A 16984-nucleotide genomic window follows, 5' to 3' on the forward strand; every position below is an offset into this window, starting at 1 on the left:
CCAGATGACTATGGGACCCAGAACTCCTAATGCCTCTTCAAGTCTGTTCTCCATGCGGGCGGCACCCACCCACACGTTCCCAGAACGACAGCAGGACCCTGGCAGGAATTAGAACAAAAGCTTTCTTTTTTATTTCATTTTGATAAACTCCACAAAGACAGACGCCTTAGTGAGAAGCCAGCTGTGCCTCACGATCACAGAATAGGCTGTTCTGAGGGCGGGTGGCTTTGTTCCCAAGAATCTTTGCCACCAGCCTCCCAGGAAGAACCTGTTTGAGACCTGTGGGGGCGTGAGAGAAGGGGTAAATGTGCTATGAGATCACTTCCGCAGCATTAAGGCTTTTAAGTCGCTGGGAATAGACTCTATCTCCAAGGGACTGTGGTGAGAAGAGAACGTTGTCTTTAAGATTAGAGAAGAGGGTCCTCAAAGATGGGAAACCGGTGGAGTCCCAAGAAGGAAGGAGAGAGCCCCTATCTCTTATCTCCGGTTTTCTCTCTGCTTGCCTCGGTCATTTCTCTTCAAGATACTTGCTTCTGGCTGGTGGGTGGTGGAAGCCTTCACGTCCATGCTCAGTTTTTCTGTTTCCTTTTGAATGTCTGGCTCAGGTTGTTTGCCTGAGTGACAGAGAGGAAGGATATGAATGACTGAGGCTTGAGTTGGGTTAATAACTCTTGGTCATGTGAGTTTCAGCCAAGTGTCCATTTCTGCTATTTAGACTGGGTCCAGAGAAACAGCAAAGGAAATAAGGTGACCAGCCCCTCAGCCCCGAACCCTGCATGCCAGGGATGAACCCCAGGACCTTACAGGTACTAGCTAAACGTTTCAACTCTGAGCTCCATATCCAAGCCCCAACCTCAAGGACATTTTAGATGCCAGTGATGACTGAATTTGTGCCAGTGTTTTCAGACCCTTTCTCTGATGTTTTCTGTGGCCTCTGCCAGAACCCAGCATAAGTACAGACTTGAAAAAGACCTCTGAGTGCCACTGAGAATATCTAGAGATTTCTAAGGGGTGTGAGAAGCCTTGACTGAGACCTGAGGGAGGAGGTGGGACAGTAAGCCATACTGTAAATAAGTCCTAGAAGACTGAGTGGATTTCCACAGCCCCTCCCTCCCTGCCTCGAGGTTGCTGTGAAGCCTGTCCTAGTGCATATCCCTTTTCACGAGGCCACAGCAGGCCACGTGCTTGCCATTGTGAGAGCAGTCTCAAATGGACTGAAGGAATTCTCTTTTTTTGTTCTCCTGAAATATAGCTAGACATCTTGTCCTTGGAATCAGGCTTAAATCTTCCATAGCCTCTTGGTGTCTGATGGAAAAGCCAAGAGTCGCTTGGCAACATCTCTAGTCTGCCTAGGGCTGTCAAAGCTCCCAGGCCAGATCTGGCCCATTACTTTGAATTTTTCTTAAGTTTTCTTTCCTTTTCTCTGCTGTTTCTTAGTTGGTGACCTAATGGTCTGAAGAGAAGCTCATATTTAGGAAATGCCTCAGGTGATATTTTTCTAGTGTGCAGTCTGTCACAAAACAGGCTGGAGCTGTATGGGTAGTTGTAACAATGTTTTGTTGTTGTTATTGTGTGGGTTTTTTGTTTGTTTTCCCCTTTGTGCAGCAACAAACCAGGTATAAGTGGCTGGTAAACTGACTAGAGAAAGACATGATCTAGTAGGGTTTAGCTCAAGAGGGGGACCAGCATGACAGTATGACATGTTAGATAGTGAGAGGCTCAATGGAGAGAGTAAAGCAGAGGGATAGGGAAGGAAGGAGGCGTTTGCTTTTAATGGAGACAGTTGGAAAAGTCCTGATGAGTGACACCCCCTGCAGCATCATGCACAGAAAGTTTGGTAGTGGGCTTCCTGGCCATCTGGAGGAAGAGTTCTTATACAAGGCCCAGGAACTGGAGTGGATTGTATGAAGGAGTGGTGAGCAGTGGGGTTAAGGGAACTTGGTATGTTGCCGTAAGAACACTCTTCCTGAGTCTGAGAACATGTCTTGAGCTGACATGGATTTTAATCTTCTCCCTCTGGGGGATATATAGTACCTAGCTGTATCCCAAGTGTGAGGGTGTTCCAGCCTAGGCCATCAGCAAGTAATGAATGGTGTTAGGCATGCTCCTCAAAGGATGAGAGTTTGGGAGAAGTAGTACCTTTTGTGAGTAGAGGCATGGGGCAGCTATGGGACTGTTTGAACAGTACTTAGATCCTTATGCTCCACATACCAGGCAATGGAGCTATTGTCCGTTGTGGTGTCTAGAGTAAGAACAAGGTTGAACTGTGGTCTTGGCACCAACTGTGGTCGTCAGATGTGGATGCTGAAGAGTGAAGCATTTGGAAGCCAGGTGTGGTGCCTCATGCCTTTAATTCCAGCACTCAGAAAACCTCCTGTTACACAGGTGGGGAAATAGGTATGCAGAAGAGATAGAGTGGAGCGAGTGCCCCTCTACAGCCATACCTCAGGGTATGTGCATGAGGAAGCTCCCCTGTGTGAGAGAAGTGCAACTGGCCTGAGCTACTGGCTGTTTGACCAGGTTGTGGTTTGATTCTGTTGCCAGATTTCCTTAGCTTGATAAGATGTTGGCACCGTGAAATGGATCTTGCTGTGGAAGGGTTACCTTCCTATGGCATTGTGAGTTCCTGAATTAGTTAACACAAGGTCTGTTGTCTTCCTTCCACAGGCAAGGGCAGGAGAAACTCTTTTGCCGTACCCCCAAAGAATGTGTGGTGCCACTATTCCTGGAGACCTTTTTAAAGAAAGGAAAGTGAAAACAGCAGTGTGTGCCTAAGTGCTGTTGCCTTGGCACAGTCGCCGTCTTGTTATGTGCACTGTTACTGTCCACTCTAAGCATATCTGTAGTTAGTAACCTATAACCATAGGGCCATCGTCTTGTTTGTTTCCCAAGACAAAGTCTCATTGTGTAGCTTTGGCTATCCTGGAACTCACCATGTAAGCCAGGCTGGCCTTGAACTCACAGAGGTCTGCCTGCCTCTGCCTCCCAAGAACTGGGGTGAAAGTCATGTGCCTTTAAGCCCAGCTTAGCTGGGCCATAATAAGTTGAAATATCCTGGTGTCTTACCTGCCATGAGGGTATTATTTTCCTGCTTGTTACATCCAAGACAATGTAAAATGATCTGATCCTTTCCCAAACCAAACTCAGTGAAATCACCACAGTTGTTTCCAAAGCAGGTTTTACAGCTTTGCCTCTTGAGGTTCACTCACTGCAGTGGGATGCTCTGTGTGCCTCTAACTGTGCACTTTCTGTTCTAAGAGCTCCAACCACTCAAGTTTTCTTGAGCTCTAGAGTTTCTCCCTGGGGATGGGGAGAGAGTATGTCTGCCCCTTTGTGTAAGTACTAATAACACTGCCTGCACTCCCATATTTCCTGGTACTGTGGCAGGTGTTTCTGTTTTTCTTCAGTCTAGAAAGAGAAAGTACTTAAGCCTCTTTTTGGACTTTGTTGCTTTCTCCTTGTACCCATTACTCCCATAGTTCACCTTCCCTCTATTCAGTGATATCTCAGGAGGTGGGAGAGAGCCATGCACTGTAATCCCCTTGGCAGCTGGCACCTGTAAGCTAGAACTGCCTGGAAGCAGTGGCACCTTGTTTTGAGTGTCAGTGCCTCAGACAGGCAAGAAGAAAGAATTACCCAAGTCTGCATTGTGCCTAGAGTTCAAAGGTACCTTTGATTTCTCTACATGAATTCGTCTGTGTGCAAGGTAGTGTACTGAGCAACAAGAATTTAAGAATGAAGGAGAACGCAATTCCTACTGTACTGGCTGGTTTTCTGTGTCAACTTGACACAGGCTGGAGTTATCACAGAGGAGGGAGCTTCAGTTGGGGAAGTGCCTCTGTGAGATCCAGCTGTGGAGCATTTTCTCAATTAGTGATCAAGGGGGAGGGCCCCTTGTGGGTGGTGCCATCCCTGGGCTGGAAGTCTTGGGTTCCATAAGAGAGCAGGCTGAGCAAGCCAGGAGAAGCAAGCCAGTAAGTAACATTCCTCCATGGCCTCTGCATCAGCTCCTGCTTCCTGACCTGCTTGAGTTCCAGTCCTGACTTCCTTTGGTGATCAACAGCAATGTGGAAGTGTAAGCTGAATAAACCCTTTCCTCCCCAACTTGCTTCTTGGCCATGATGTTTGTGCAGGAATAGAAACCCTGACTAAGACACCTACCTACCCTTGTAGATTTTTAGCTGTAGTGGAAAAGGTATTGTTCATTAGTGCTAAGGAGAGAGACAAGAATAGGTCAAGATTTTAAATGGCAAAGGCCTCGGCAAGAAAGTGAGAGTAATATAGCTGAAGGAGTTAGGGGATTAGTGTACAAGGAGGTTTGAGGAAGAGTTCGGGCAGCACAGCAGCAAGTCTGAAAGTAGGATTGTACTTGATGTGGACGCAGACTACAGTGCTTGGAGCAGAGAAGTGGAGGAAGAGGACAGCAAGAACAGAGAGATGGCAGCTCTCGGGAGCCACTTTAAGGAGTATTCTGAAAGAGATGATGAGCCAGGCGAGGGCTTTAAAAAGCAAGGGTCTGTTTGTATTGTTTCAGAGGCCCTGTCTGGCTGCTCTTGTCAGGTTTATGCTGGAGGGAGAGCAGGAACAGAAGCAGAAGATGCCAGGGGAGGGGATGAAGCATTTGAGGAGTATATCCTAGAGCAATGCATATTATCTCTGGCTAGCCACTGTTTATATTGTGATTAATGTGGGAACTGAATGACATACCCACAGGGGAAGAATTTACTCTATGTTCTTCATATTGTTGCACAGCTCCTCTCACTGTGGGTCTTGACTTTGAAAACTTTTGATCATAGAATCTAAAGGGATATGGCCTAAAATAAGAAGTGTTTGCTCATGGTTGAGCATGTGCTTGTACTTAGTGGGCCAGGAAAGTGATGGGATTGAGTTGGTTCCTTCTTTGGATAGGCACTTGACCTCTGGCCATACCATTCACTAATGGTATCCTTATAAGTGCAAGAAGGTTACACTGGGGTGCGGTCTTGCAGTCTCAGGGGGCCTAGAAGTGGACTAGAACAGCTCAGACACTTGCTGAAGAGCCATTGCTTTTTCTTTGAGTATGGCATTTTCCAAACACCAATTTTGTTTTCTTTCTTTTTCTTTTTTTTTTTTTTTTTTTTTTTTTTTTTTTTGGCTTTTTCGAGACAGGGTTTTTCTGGATAGCCCTGGCTGTCCTGGAACTCACTCTGTAGACCAGGCTGGCCTCAAACTCAAAAATCCACCTGCCTCTGCCTCCCAAGTGCTGGGATTAAAGGCGTGCGCCACCACCGCCTGTTGTTTTCTTATAATAAAGTCTATTGTGAGAAGTCTAAATGCCAAGCCTTTCCAGTTCATTACTAGCAGCAGCGTTCTTTCTGCCTTTCCTGTACTGACTCATTATCAGCTAAACTGATTTTCTAGTCATACCCATTCTTAACTGATCTGCATACTGTTGAATTACATCATCAGTGTAACCATCATGACGAGGTTTGGGAACATACAGCTGACTGCTCCCCTGTCCCCTTTGGTAAACTTAGCATGGGAATGTTGTCTTTCTAACACAGCAGTTCTGCTGAAGCAGGTTTGGGAAGCTGCGATGGCTAATAAAGAGGGAAGAGAAACAGGTCTGCCCAGAGGCCGCTGGCAGTGCTCTCACCTGGGAAAGTCCTGAGTGGTTTCAGTTGCAAGGCTGCAGGCTGACATGCCTTTGGGTGGCTTCCCCTTCCATTCAACAGCTGCACTGGTTGCACTTAGGAAACTAATCTGGTCATGGCCTTAGCAAGCCCTCCTCCGTCTCCCATTGGCAAGTGACAGGAACTTAGCTTTGGTTTTGTCATGTGTAGTTTCTTGATCATTGTATTTGGTTTAAATAGAGGGGTTTAGAGTTTTCTATGACATCCTGTATTTTAGTCAGTAGAATGCTGCCTGTGAAAACCTCATGTAAAGATTGGTGAATGCTGTGAATGAGCTTTCACTACAGCTACTGAAGCTGGAGTAGAGGGCATTGAGACTCTGCCTTCTGAAAAGTACAGTGCTAGAAATAATCTGAAATGATAATCAGTGGTCCTCATGGATTTGAGTCTTACCTTGGCTCTCACAGTTTCTGTGGCCTGAGCCAAGCACTGGGCATGCGGTCCAGGGTACTCTGGTGCTGTGCTTACCAGGTGCTGCCTGTGTTTTTTCCCTTTGCCAGTTACTCGTGAATAAGACCACACTTCCAGAACTGGGTGTGACTGGTGGAGTGCTTGCCTGTCATGCTATGGCAGGGATAGATTTAAATCTCTCCCCAAACTCCTAAAATCCTTCTCCCTTGTGAGGATTTTAGCCTGATTCCCCCTCATTGAAAAGCTTTATGGGATAGAAGTGGCTTGGGCTGTGTGCAGAGGGAGCCTTTACATAAGGGATCTCATCTTATGATCTCATGTTTTACATTGGACACCCCATTTCTTGCCATTTTTCTCACTAATTGAGTACTTAAAGGTTCAGGAAAGTAAAGCCAGACCTTCTAGGAGCATCCTTCAGCTGCTGCTTGCCATTTAGGGGAGAAGGTCTAAATATGGAAGCCTCCTGCTTACCCTGTCCTCTTGGTCCGTAGGAAAGGCAAAAGGAGCTGAGGGTTGAGCCAGATGCTACTGGGATGTAGGGCAGAGTCCAGGTCTGTGATCTTGAGCTTCATTCATGATTTAAGGCTGGAAACCGAGACTCTACAGCTCTCAGTCATGAGGTGGAGTTTGTGTCTAATCAGAAATGAAAGTGGCCACTGCTGCCAGCAAATGTAAGTGTGGCCTTGAGAGCAGAAAGCTTGTTGTGTGTGAACAATAGCCTCAGTTGCCTTCTTTCCAGCTTTTCCTGTGGGATATTTTGAGGTAACTTGGCAGGAGAGCTCCAGGTGCTTAGGAGTTGAAAGGGGTGGAGCACTGCTGAGACTTGACCTGTTCCCTTTGTCCTACTTCCATTCCCTCTGTGAAGCAGGAACTGAGCATATGTAGGGGGTTAGTGAACATCACTATCTACTTTGTTTTTTCTTCTGTCTTTGCAGGCAGGGTCTTATTTTGTTGATCTGACTGACCTCAGAATGATCTCTCCCAGCCTTCAATATAGGCAGGCACCTTCATGATCTTTTCCTTGTTACAGTTGTTGTTTTGGTTTATGAGCCCAGGAACTTGCTGTGTAGACCAGGCTTACGTGAAACTCAAAGAGATCCTCCTGCCTGTGCCCGGTGGAGTTCTGGGTTAAAAGATGAACACCTGTATGCTTGGCTAGTTTGTAATTTAGACATTACTCATAAATGTTAACTATGAAATATTTAGTCTTCTGGTTTCTTCTATATAGATAATTTGTTCCTTTTTGTTGCTGAGTAGTTTCTGTGTATGAGGAGTTATGTGTTCATTCACCATTTGGTAGGTGGTTGGGTTGGTTCTTAGGATTGACTTTTAAAAATTACTCTAAACATTGTGTATGCATCTCTGTATAGATGTAGGTTGTCTAAGAAGATACTGAAATGTAGGATGGCTGGGCCAAATGGGGCACGTGTGCTCACACTCATGTCCTTTCAGAGTAATTGGCTCTGTTTGCGTTCCACCAAGAGTGTATTGTTCTCCCTATACTTGATGTAGCCAGTCTTTTAGTTATTTACTGTAATCATTGATATCCTTCCTGGTGGTTCTAATTTGCATTTCATAATGATTAAAAATGTTGAACATCTTTTCATATGCTCATATGCCATCTGTGTACATGTGTTTCAGTGAAATACAGGTTCAAAGCTTTGTCTTATCTAATTGGCTCTTTTCTTACTCAGTTTTGATAATCTGTTGTTTAGCTCGGGCTGAATCTGTTGTGTGGTTCAGGCTGGCCTTTGAGCTTGACAATCATCCTTCCTCATTTTTGTCTTTATTGGTTTTGTTGTTTGTTTTGGTTGTTTTTTGAGACTGGATTTCTCTATGTAGCCCTGGCTGTCCTGGAACTCACTTTGTAAACAAGGCTGGCCTTAAATTCACAGAGATCCACCTGTCCCTGTCTCCAGGTTCTGGGAATAAAGTTTCATGCCATCACCAGCCAGCCTTATGGTAGTTCTTATACACTCTGAGTAGTATAAAGTTGTCTTGTCTTTTCTAAAAATAAATTTTTGTTTTGTTTGTTTATTTGAGACAGGGTTTCTTTGTATAACCCTGGTTAGCCTGGAAATCACAGAGATCTACCTGCATTTGTCTCACAAGTGCTGAGGTTAAAGGCATGTGCTACCAGTGCCTGGCTAAAATAATTTTTAAGTGGATTTCAGTGTCTAGTTTTTTTTCTTTTTAATGACTTAGGCTTTTTGGTCCTACACCTAAGAAATTTTACCTAGTATAAGATTGCAAGGATTTCTTTGCCCATTTATTCTTCTAAAGAGTTATGCAGGTTTAGCGTTTACATTTGGGCCCATAGTCCATTTTGAAGTGACATTTGAGGGCTGGAGAGATGATGGCTGAGGACTTTCGTACTTCCCGTATAAAAGTTGGGCATGATAGCATGTAACCCCAGTGCTCCCTTAGTGAGATAGAAGGTCAAGACAGTCCTTGGAATCTTGCTGGTCAGCTAGCATGGAGTATGAAATAGTGAACAAGAGACTGTCTAAAACAAGGGGGGGGGTGAGGACTAATATCTAAAGTTGTCCTTTGACCTCCATTTATGTATTATACCTCATACACACTCACGCATGAACACACACATAACTTGAATATTTGATATAGTGTGAATATGAATCCCAATTTTTCTAACTTCTATGTATGTAGCAGGGAGTGAATACATGGTGGTCCATTAAGTTGGCTCTTGCTGCCTTGAGGACTGTCCCTGTTCCCACTTCAGGAAACTCCCAGTGTGAGCTGGAGTCATTGGAGGATGGCCTTGCTTATTTCCCAGCTTCCAGAGATTACTGTGTCTAATGTTGTAAATCCATTGTTTCATTGAAGTTATTTTTTAGTTAGTGTAGAGAAATGGCTGCTTTGGTTGGTTGGCTATTCAGAGACCATTTTGACCATTTCCCTCCATCTTGGTGTATAACAGAAATCCTATCTAGCTGCTTTCCATCTACTTTTCTTGTGTTCTGCCATCAAAGTTGAGTAGCATAATTCTCAGAAAGCTGTATGCACTCTCATGCCTGCCTTTCAACATTTCTGTTTTCCTCTGCTTCTCTTCCTTCTAGACCCTACTTATCCTTTAGCCCATTGTGACACCCACTCAACTACTCTTACCTCTAGGGATATTTATTTACTTTAAATAAATATTTACTGGCTTTAAATAAATAAAATATAATTTTATTTACTGGCTACTCTTCTAGAGGTCCTGAGTTTAATTCCCAACAACCACATGGCAGCTCACAATCTTCTATTATGGGAATGATGCCTTCTTCTGGTATACATACGTACAGGTAGTCAAAGCACCATTATACATTAAGTACATAATTAAATACAACTTTTAAAAAAAGAATTCAATTGTAGGGGGAAAAAAATCCTTCAATCCCAAAGAATACCTCCTATTCTCACTTCTTCCTGAGAAGATAAAATAGATTGACAAGAAATGACTATGGTCTGAAGCTCTGGAGCAAGACTCCTTTCTTCAGACAACAGCTCATGTGAAATAGTTTAAGAGAATAAGGCAGTGATCCTGTTTCCTCAGCCAATAGAGCCTTTGCTCCTCCGTGTCCCACATGAGTTTAAGATATGGAAGTTAGACATCCCTTACTGAAGTACTAACTGCTGTAGAAGCTTCCTCTGAGCTTCCTGCCTGCTGTTAGTCAGTTGAGGCAACTCAGGCAAAGCAGCCAGTGCATGTCACATGCAGGCGGCAGCTTTCCTCTGCCTTTGAGAATGAAGAACTGCAGAGTATATTGTACATTTTCATTGTAATTAAAATGTTTTCCTACTCAGGTCAGAGCCATGTTCAGATTTGACAAATAATATAATTTTTTTTTTTTTCAAGACAGGGTTTCTCTGTGTAGCCCTAGCTGTCCTGGAACTCACTCTGTATACCAGGCTGGCCTCGAACTCAGAAATCCACCTGCCTCTGCCTCCCAAGTGCTGGAATTAAAGGCGTGCGCCGCCACCACCAGGCCGAAATAATATTCTTTTGGAACAACTCATTAATGTATTGTGAAATTTATTTAGTGCAATCCTAATTAAGTTCTTTTGAAAAGTGAGAAGTAAGCCGGGCGGTGGTGGCGCACGCCTTTAATCCCAGCACTTGGGAGGCAGAGGCAGGTGGATTTCTGAGTTCCAGGCCAGCCAGAGCTACATAGAGAAACCCTGTCTTGAAAAACCAAAAAAAAAAAAAAAAAGTGAGAAATAGTTACTCATAAGGAGTGTTGTTATGTGTTTTGATTGTTTGTGCCTGTACAGTGTAGGTGTGTGTCAGGGAAGCACTTTTGACTTTCTTGTTCCATTCACTTACTCCTTGTAGAAGCACTACACTGGAGCCAAGTTGATCAAACAAAACTTTGTCTCACACAGGTTATACTTGGCCATAAGTATCCACAAGCCCTACTGAGAAGGCAAAGCACATTTCCTTACCCTCCTCTGGAGTTTTTTCCTGAAGTGGACACAGGTGAAAGGCTAAGGCATATTTGTGAATGAATATTTCATTGAAGCAGATATAAGTAAAAGGAAGTTCTACTAAAGCACACATGGAAGGACACGTGATGAAGGATTTTTTGCTGTCGGCACTCATATATTATCTAGCTTATATTGTATAGTTGAGCTCCATTTGTCAGGACTCCATAGAGAGAGAGATGTACCAAAAAACTTCTGGAGGGGTGTTGTGGCTTTTTGCTGCTTTCGAAAACGGGCTGATTGGCACCGTGATGTCAGTTGAAACAGACATGTGCTGAGTGAGTCAAGACCCATAGAGCACACGATGTTTGGAGGGAGTATAAAAAGGACTCTACAATGACAGAGCCCAAGCTTGGTTTACTTATAGAGCTAGCTGTATAATACTTGATGGTCTCACGTCTTCATTGATTTTCACTTCTCTGAGAGAGAGAGATAGCCAAAGACTTTTTCTGACATTCTTATTGGCCCTGATCCCTCCTACTGTCTTCTGCTGAGGCTGAGGCCTGACTGTCTCCACCCTGATAGTGCCACCACTACTGATTCATATTCACTATCCCAACTCTCCCAAACTAGACTATTGATATATCCATAAAGTGTTTACAAGTAGATTGAGCTGTCCTGATTGAACTGTGAACAGAACTGTTGGTTTCTGCACAGCACAGTTACTTTAAAGAATGAGAGTTACTTCAAAGAATCATTTCTAAACAGGTCTACTTCCCCTGTATCCTTTTTCCCCCACTACCTCTGGTGGGTAGTGGACTAAAAGGGAGGTTAAATCATTAAAAATCGACATTAAAAAAATTAAAAGTTACACTGGCCTGTATGTTTGGTCCAAACCGTCTATAACTGGCATAGAGAAAGGCTTAGATTGAGTAGTCTGTCTTTTGTGCTGAGCTGTAGCACTCCTAGAAAGCTGATGCTGCATTGAGAGTGGAAGTGGGGCTCTGGGTCTGAATTATTTCATAGCCTTAGTTCACATGCCCCTCTCTTCATGCTTTTCTCAGAATATTTTATTTTATTTTATTCATTCATTCATTTTGGAGACAGGGTCTCTATGGAGCCCAGGTTATCCTTGAACTCTTTGTAGTAGACTAGAGTTAGTCTGTCTCGGCCCCTTAAGAGCTGGATTAATGGCATGTGCCACCATACCTGGCTCAGGAGTTTTTAAAAGAAATTATGTGTATGAGTTTTGAATATATGTATTTGTACCGTGTGTATGTCTGGGTATCCATGGAGACCAGAAGAGAGCTTCAGATCTCTAGAAATGGAGTTACAAACCATTGTAAGCCACTATGTGGGTGCTGGGAACAGAAACCAGGTCCTCTGGAAGAATAGCCAGTGTACCATCACTGAACCATCACTCCGGCTTCTTTTATCTGGATTTTTTTTCTCCCAGCAGGTTCTTACAGACAGTTAAGCTTAAAGGCCAGGGACTGCTCTTTTGTCCTGGGTCCTAACTCACAGTCTGCTCAGAAGAGCCCAGACCAGGAAGAATATTTATAGTTACTAGTTATCCTTCATGGTTCCCAGGCCCCCTGTTCATTGGTTCTAACCTTAGGTGAGCTGCAAAGCCTTACAGTATTCCCTTATTTCTGTTAAAGCAGTACCATAACAGAATGGAAAGGCTTGTACATGTCCAGGGAAAGGATTCTGAGACTCTTGGAATCTTTCTTTCCCTCACTCTTGGATCAGTTAGGTGGCTCCTATGGCTGGAGTTGTGCTGTCAGTGGGCAAGTGTATAGTAGGGACTGTGGCCTGGAGACTGGTTACTGGTAGACCATTCATGTCTTTTTGCTTGTCGGTTCTTCTATCAGGAAGTGATTGTATTCTAGTAAAAGCAAGTTAAATGTATGCTCCAGCTCAGCAGTTCTAGGGTTCTACACTCTGTTTCTTCACAAATTTGGAACAGGGTACCTCTTGTTTTCTTCTTGTCCTTCACTTCCAGTTTTCAGGCTGTCTGAGGTGCATTTTGCCCAGGATATTGGTCTTGACTCTTGCTCAGGACAGCAGCCTCCACCATTTCCTATGTGGTTAAAGTCTAGAAGTCTAGCAACTGTGATAACTCTCTCAGTTCATCTGTTTCTGCAGTCTACTGACCAGGCCTGACATTGTTTTTTAGGTTAGGATTTTTTTTTCACGGTTTTCACTTTTATAAACACATGCACTTGCACAGGAGGATTCTTTTTTTAATGGCTCTTTAAACCCTATTGTGTTGCATATCAGTTCTGAACCCACCACTAGCCCCCTCCAGCCTTTTGAGAGCTTTCAGGAGCTCAGCATCAGTTACCTCAGTTGGCTGACACTGGTTTCCGGAGAAATCCATGCAGGGATGTTTTTGAAAAGGGATCTGCAGATGTCTGCCACAGATGTCTAACTCCTCTTTTCTCACGGTGCTCACCCTTTGCCATCCCCGTTGCTAGAGTTCCCCTTTCATTGTGGTTTGCTTGACCCTTGGGAAAGCAGTCCAGTAAAAGGAACATGGTATGAGGGGTTTTGTCTCATTTTGCCACTTGAGCAAATTCACTTGTTGCCAGAGGTTCATCTGTGATGTGATATGTTCTGTGAAAACATGAGCTTGAGCAGTGGATTGAATGCTAGCATGTTCTGTTTCCTCTGACAACCAGGTTATTTGCTACTTTCTCAGGAAGATTGGCAACTCAAAAGCTAGCCTGCGCTTAGGGTCTTGTTTGTTTTTGTTTTTTTCAAGATTTATTTATTTTATGTATATGAGTATACTATCACTGTCTTCAGATACACCAGAAGAGGGCATCAATTCCCATTACAGATGGTTGTGAGTCACCATGTGGTTGCTGGGAATTAAACTCAGAACCTCTGGAAGAGCACCTCTGAGCCACCTCTCCAGCCCCATGTTCCTGTTTTTTAAAATAAGACAGCACCAGAGTGCTTGGTAGAACTTCTCTCCTGTTGTCTCTTTCCCCATGATGCTGAGAGGTTTTCCCTGTAGTTGAGGACTCAGTCACAGAGTGCAGCAATGTATAATACAGTCATAGCCAGCCATGGAGCAGGATGGAGAACTTGCTGTGTGCTTGTTACATATGCACTGTGGCAGAATTGGGGAGTACTGCCTCTTACACGGGAAGACCTCATACAAGGAAACCACGTTACTAATTGAGAAGTCCATGGTGCTGGGAAGGTGGTGGCAGGGAGCTTACACTCTCCAGAGCAAGGTGGTAGCTGTTCCTCAGAGTGAGATACCAGACTGCATGGCATCAGGTCACCTGCATAGCTGCCCGTATGCCGTAGGTCATAGGGAGTCCTCCCAGGATGGCTCAGTTCCCAGTTCTCAGTTCTCAGTTCTCTGACCAGGCACACTGACCTGGCTGTGGTGATGATGCCTGTACCCCTGCTTTCTGAACTGCTTCAAGCCATTTCTCTTGGTTGCTCATGTTACAGCTGCACTTTCTTACAGGGATGCTTGAAGATGGAAAGAAATTTGACTCCTCTCGGGACAGAAACAAGCCTTTTAAGTTTACACTAGGCAAGCAGGAGGTGATCCGAGGCTGGGAAGAAGGGGTAGCCCAGGTATGTTCTCCTTTTGTTTCTTAGTATCTGCCTAACACCCCACAAGTAACACTCTGAGGGCTCATTCTTTATTTTAAAAGATTTATTACTTTTATCTGTATATTTTCTGCCTATATTGGGTGAATGTCTCATGCCCTCAGAGGTCAGAAGAGGAAATTGGATTCCCTGGAACTAGAATTAGAGATGGTTGTGATATTATGTATTATGAAGAGTTTGAGGCCAGCCTGTGCTACACTAAGCCATAGAGTAAGATCCTGCCCCTATCACTGCCATGAGGGTTATGGGAACTGAACTTGTGTCCTCTACAAGAGCAGCCAGTGGGGAGAGAGCCATCTCTCCAGCCCCATGGATTTTCTTACATTGTTTAGCACATAAATATGCTTGCCTTGCCTTTTCCTGCACAAAACTGCCTGGGATTTACTTTGTTGTTTCCTCAACTTTGACATTCCTTGTCTAAACATGACAAGATTCATATAGCTGAATGCTTTCCAAGGGGTATGGGTGCTATAATTCAGTTAACCAGAACCCTAATGAATGCCACTTGAGTCTTTCCCAGTATTTTGGTATCATAAAAAATACTGCATGCCTGTCTTGCAGTCTTCATTTTACATGTGTGCAAGTATCACTGAAGGGCAAGTTCTAGAAAGTAGGCCAGTTACAGCCTTCATAGGGTTATACTCTGAAGCACCATCAGGTTGTGAAGGTACCATCAATCCTTAGATCATTTATGTACAACAGAGGGAGCCGGCAGGCAGGGGCAGGACTGGGCTGAAAGACAGACAGGTGGTAAGTGAGACACATACCCCTTACCCTTTTGGTCTTTTGGTTTTGGTTTTTCAAGACAGGGTTTTTCTGTGTAGCCTTGGTTGTCCTAGAAAGGAACAAACCCTATAGATCAGGCTGGCCTCAAACTCATAAGAGATACGCTTACCTCTGCCTCTCAAATGCTGGGATTAAAGTCATATACCACTACTACCTGGCTCCTTCTCCATTTCTTGATGCTGATTCGGCTCTGTTTCCAAATACAGGATACTGTCACAGCTATGGTAGTTCATTTTTATAATCTTAGTACTTCAGAGGCTGAAGCAGGGGTATCTCCCAAGAGTGGAGGTCTGCTTTGGCTGTATAGTAAATTCTGTGTTAGTGAGAGCTGCTTTGCTATCCTTCTAAAGATATTTTCCACTAGTTAGTATAAATGTATAAATATTATATATGAAATACATAGTATCCTGTTCCCCAGAAAAATCAGTGTGTGTGTGTGTGTGTGTGTGTGTGTGTGTGTGTGTGTGTGTGTGTTTGTTTTGAGGCTTGAAATACATTTATTGGTTCATGTAATCCTTTAGTTCCCAGTGAGACAGACATGCCCTGGGTCACCACACTCAGGCCTTGGGTGTTCACATTACATCAGTCTGTGAGGTCTCAAAAAGCTACAGTGTCTTTTGTTTTTTAAGTGCCTCACCATAAGATTGTAAGTGTAAGCTGGATGTTGTGCTTTTTAACCCCTGTAATCGTAACCTAACTTGAGGCAAGAGTATTATGAAGAGTTTGAGGCCAGCCTGTGCTACACTAAGCCATAGAGTAAGATCCTGCCCCTATCCTGAATCTAAATATGGAAAGACAGAATCGTGGACTGTCCTCAGATTGTAACCTGTGGTTGTCTTTTTTTTCTTATTATTTAAGCTTTTTATTAAAGTGCTACCAGCCCTCTGTGTTGAGAGTTGCCACATCAATGGATTATATTAACCACAGATGAAAAGGTTGCATCTCATAAGCACTGTCTTTCCCTGTTGTCCTAATTGTACAAATAATACAGGATGAGAACTGTATGTGTGACATCAGTAAGTACTGACCCTTCAAAAAGTTAAGAGGGGTTTTTAATTGCCATTGGGTCCCATCTAAAGTGACTGTCCCCACTTCCTGAGTCTTTCACAGTATGGATGCTGCCTGCTGGATGGGCAGCTGCAGCCACTAGAGTGTCTTGGTCAAAACCTAGTAACCAGCTCAGCTTGTGCAGAGATTCGGTGTAAGTCCAGCTGATTTTAATCCTTGGTGTTGTTTGTTTGTTCACAGATGAGTGTGGGTCAGAGAGCCAAACTGATAATCTCCTCAGACTATGCATATGGAGCCACCGGGCACCCTGGCATCATCCCACCACATGCCACTCTTGTTTTTGATGTGGAGCTTCTAAAACTGGAATGACAGAAGTGGCCTCCTCCCTTAGCTCTGCACGTGGGTAAGAGTACTTAATGCTGAAGGGCTCGAACTGCCTTTGTTGCTCCCCTGTTAGGTCCAGGGTTTGGTAAAGACAAGAGCCGAAAACACAACATGTGGCCATTCCCCCCACCCCCTTTTTTATTCTTAGAACATTAAGCTCAGCATCCTAATGGTATGGCTTTATTCTTGTGGCTATTAGAATCTCTTCACACTACAACTGACCCAGACCAGAGGCTACAACCAGGGGCTGGGTGAGGATGCTTTTGTTAGAAACCTGAAGCCAGTTTGGATCCTGGTGATCACTGTGTTAGCAGCACGGGGGTCGAAAGGGCAGCCTCCTCCTGTCCTTCACATGCTAAACTTAATGTTAGGTTAACAAGAGAAAAGCCATATGAACCACATGTGGCAAGTTAAGCACAAGAAAGTTGCTTGCCTGGAAACTCAGGCAATCTATCTGCTTTCTCCAGCTGTAAGAATTGGCCTAGTCTCAAAGAACTCTCAGCTGCTCAGGACAGGACTTGGCATGACAGATAATATTGTGACTGTCCACACAGAGAACAGAGTTGCTGGAACTTAACAGATTTTCTGTTCCCAACAGATCTGCCATGGAGGAATCTGGTACCTCCAGATGGGTGCACATGAATCCATGGGGAGCTTTTCCTGAC

At 44.1% G+C, this 16984-nt stretch overlaps 1 protein-coding gene across 5 annotated transcripts in view; it reads left to right on the top strand.

Moving 5' to 3' along the window:
* The window catches only part of Fkbp1a (FKBP prolyl isomerase 1A), a 19348-nt gene extending 2370 nt beyond the window's left edge, over window positions 1–16978 (top strand). For 4 of the 5 annotated variants that reach the window (XM_031372223.1, XM_031372218.1, XM_031372220.1 and 1 more), the window contains 3 exons: window positions 13993–14105; window positions 16176–16338; window positions 16918–16978. In XM_031372223.1, coding sequence (XP_031228083.1) covers window positions 13993–14105; window positions 16176–16304 — 242 coding nt within the window. In that variant the 3' untranslated portion in view covers window positions 16305–16338; window positions 16918–16978. Of the gene's footprint in view, window positions 1–715; window positions 807–13992; window positions 14106–16175; window positions 16339–16917 lie in introns of all 5 variants that reach the window. The other variant, XM_031372221.1, reaches the window with a different exon arrangement.
* The last annotated feature ends 6 nt before the right edge of the window (window positions 16979–16984 follow it).

The sequence above is a fragment of the Mastomys coucha genome, unplaced genomic scaffold, assembly GCF_008632895.1.
Source record: "Mastomys coucha isolate ucsf_1 unplaced genomic scaffold, UCSF_Mcou_1 pScaffold15, whole genome shotgun sequence".
NCBI classification, from domain to species: domain Eukaryota; kingdom Metazoa; phylum Chordata; class Mammalia; order Rodentia; family Muridae; genus Mastomys; species Mastomys coucha.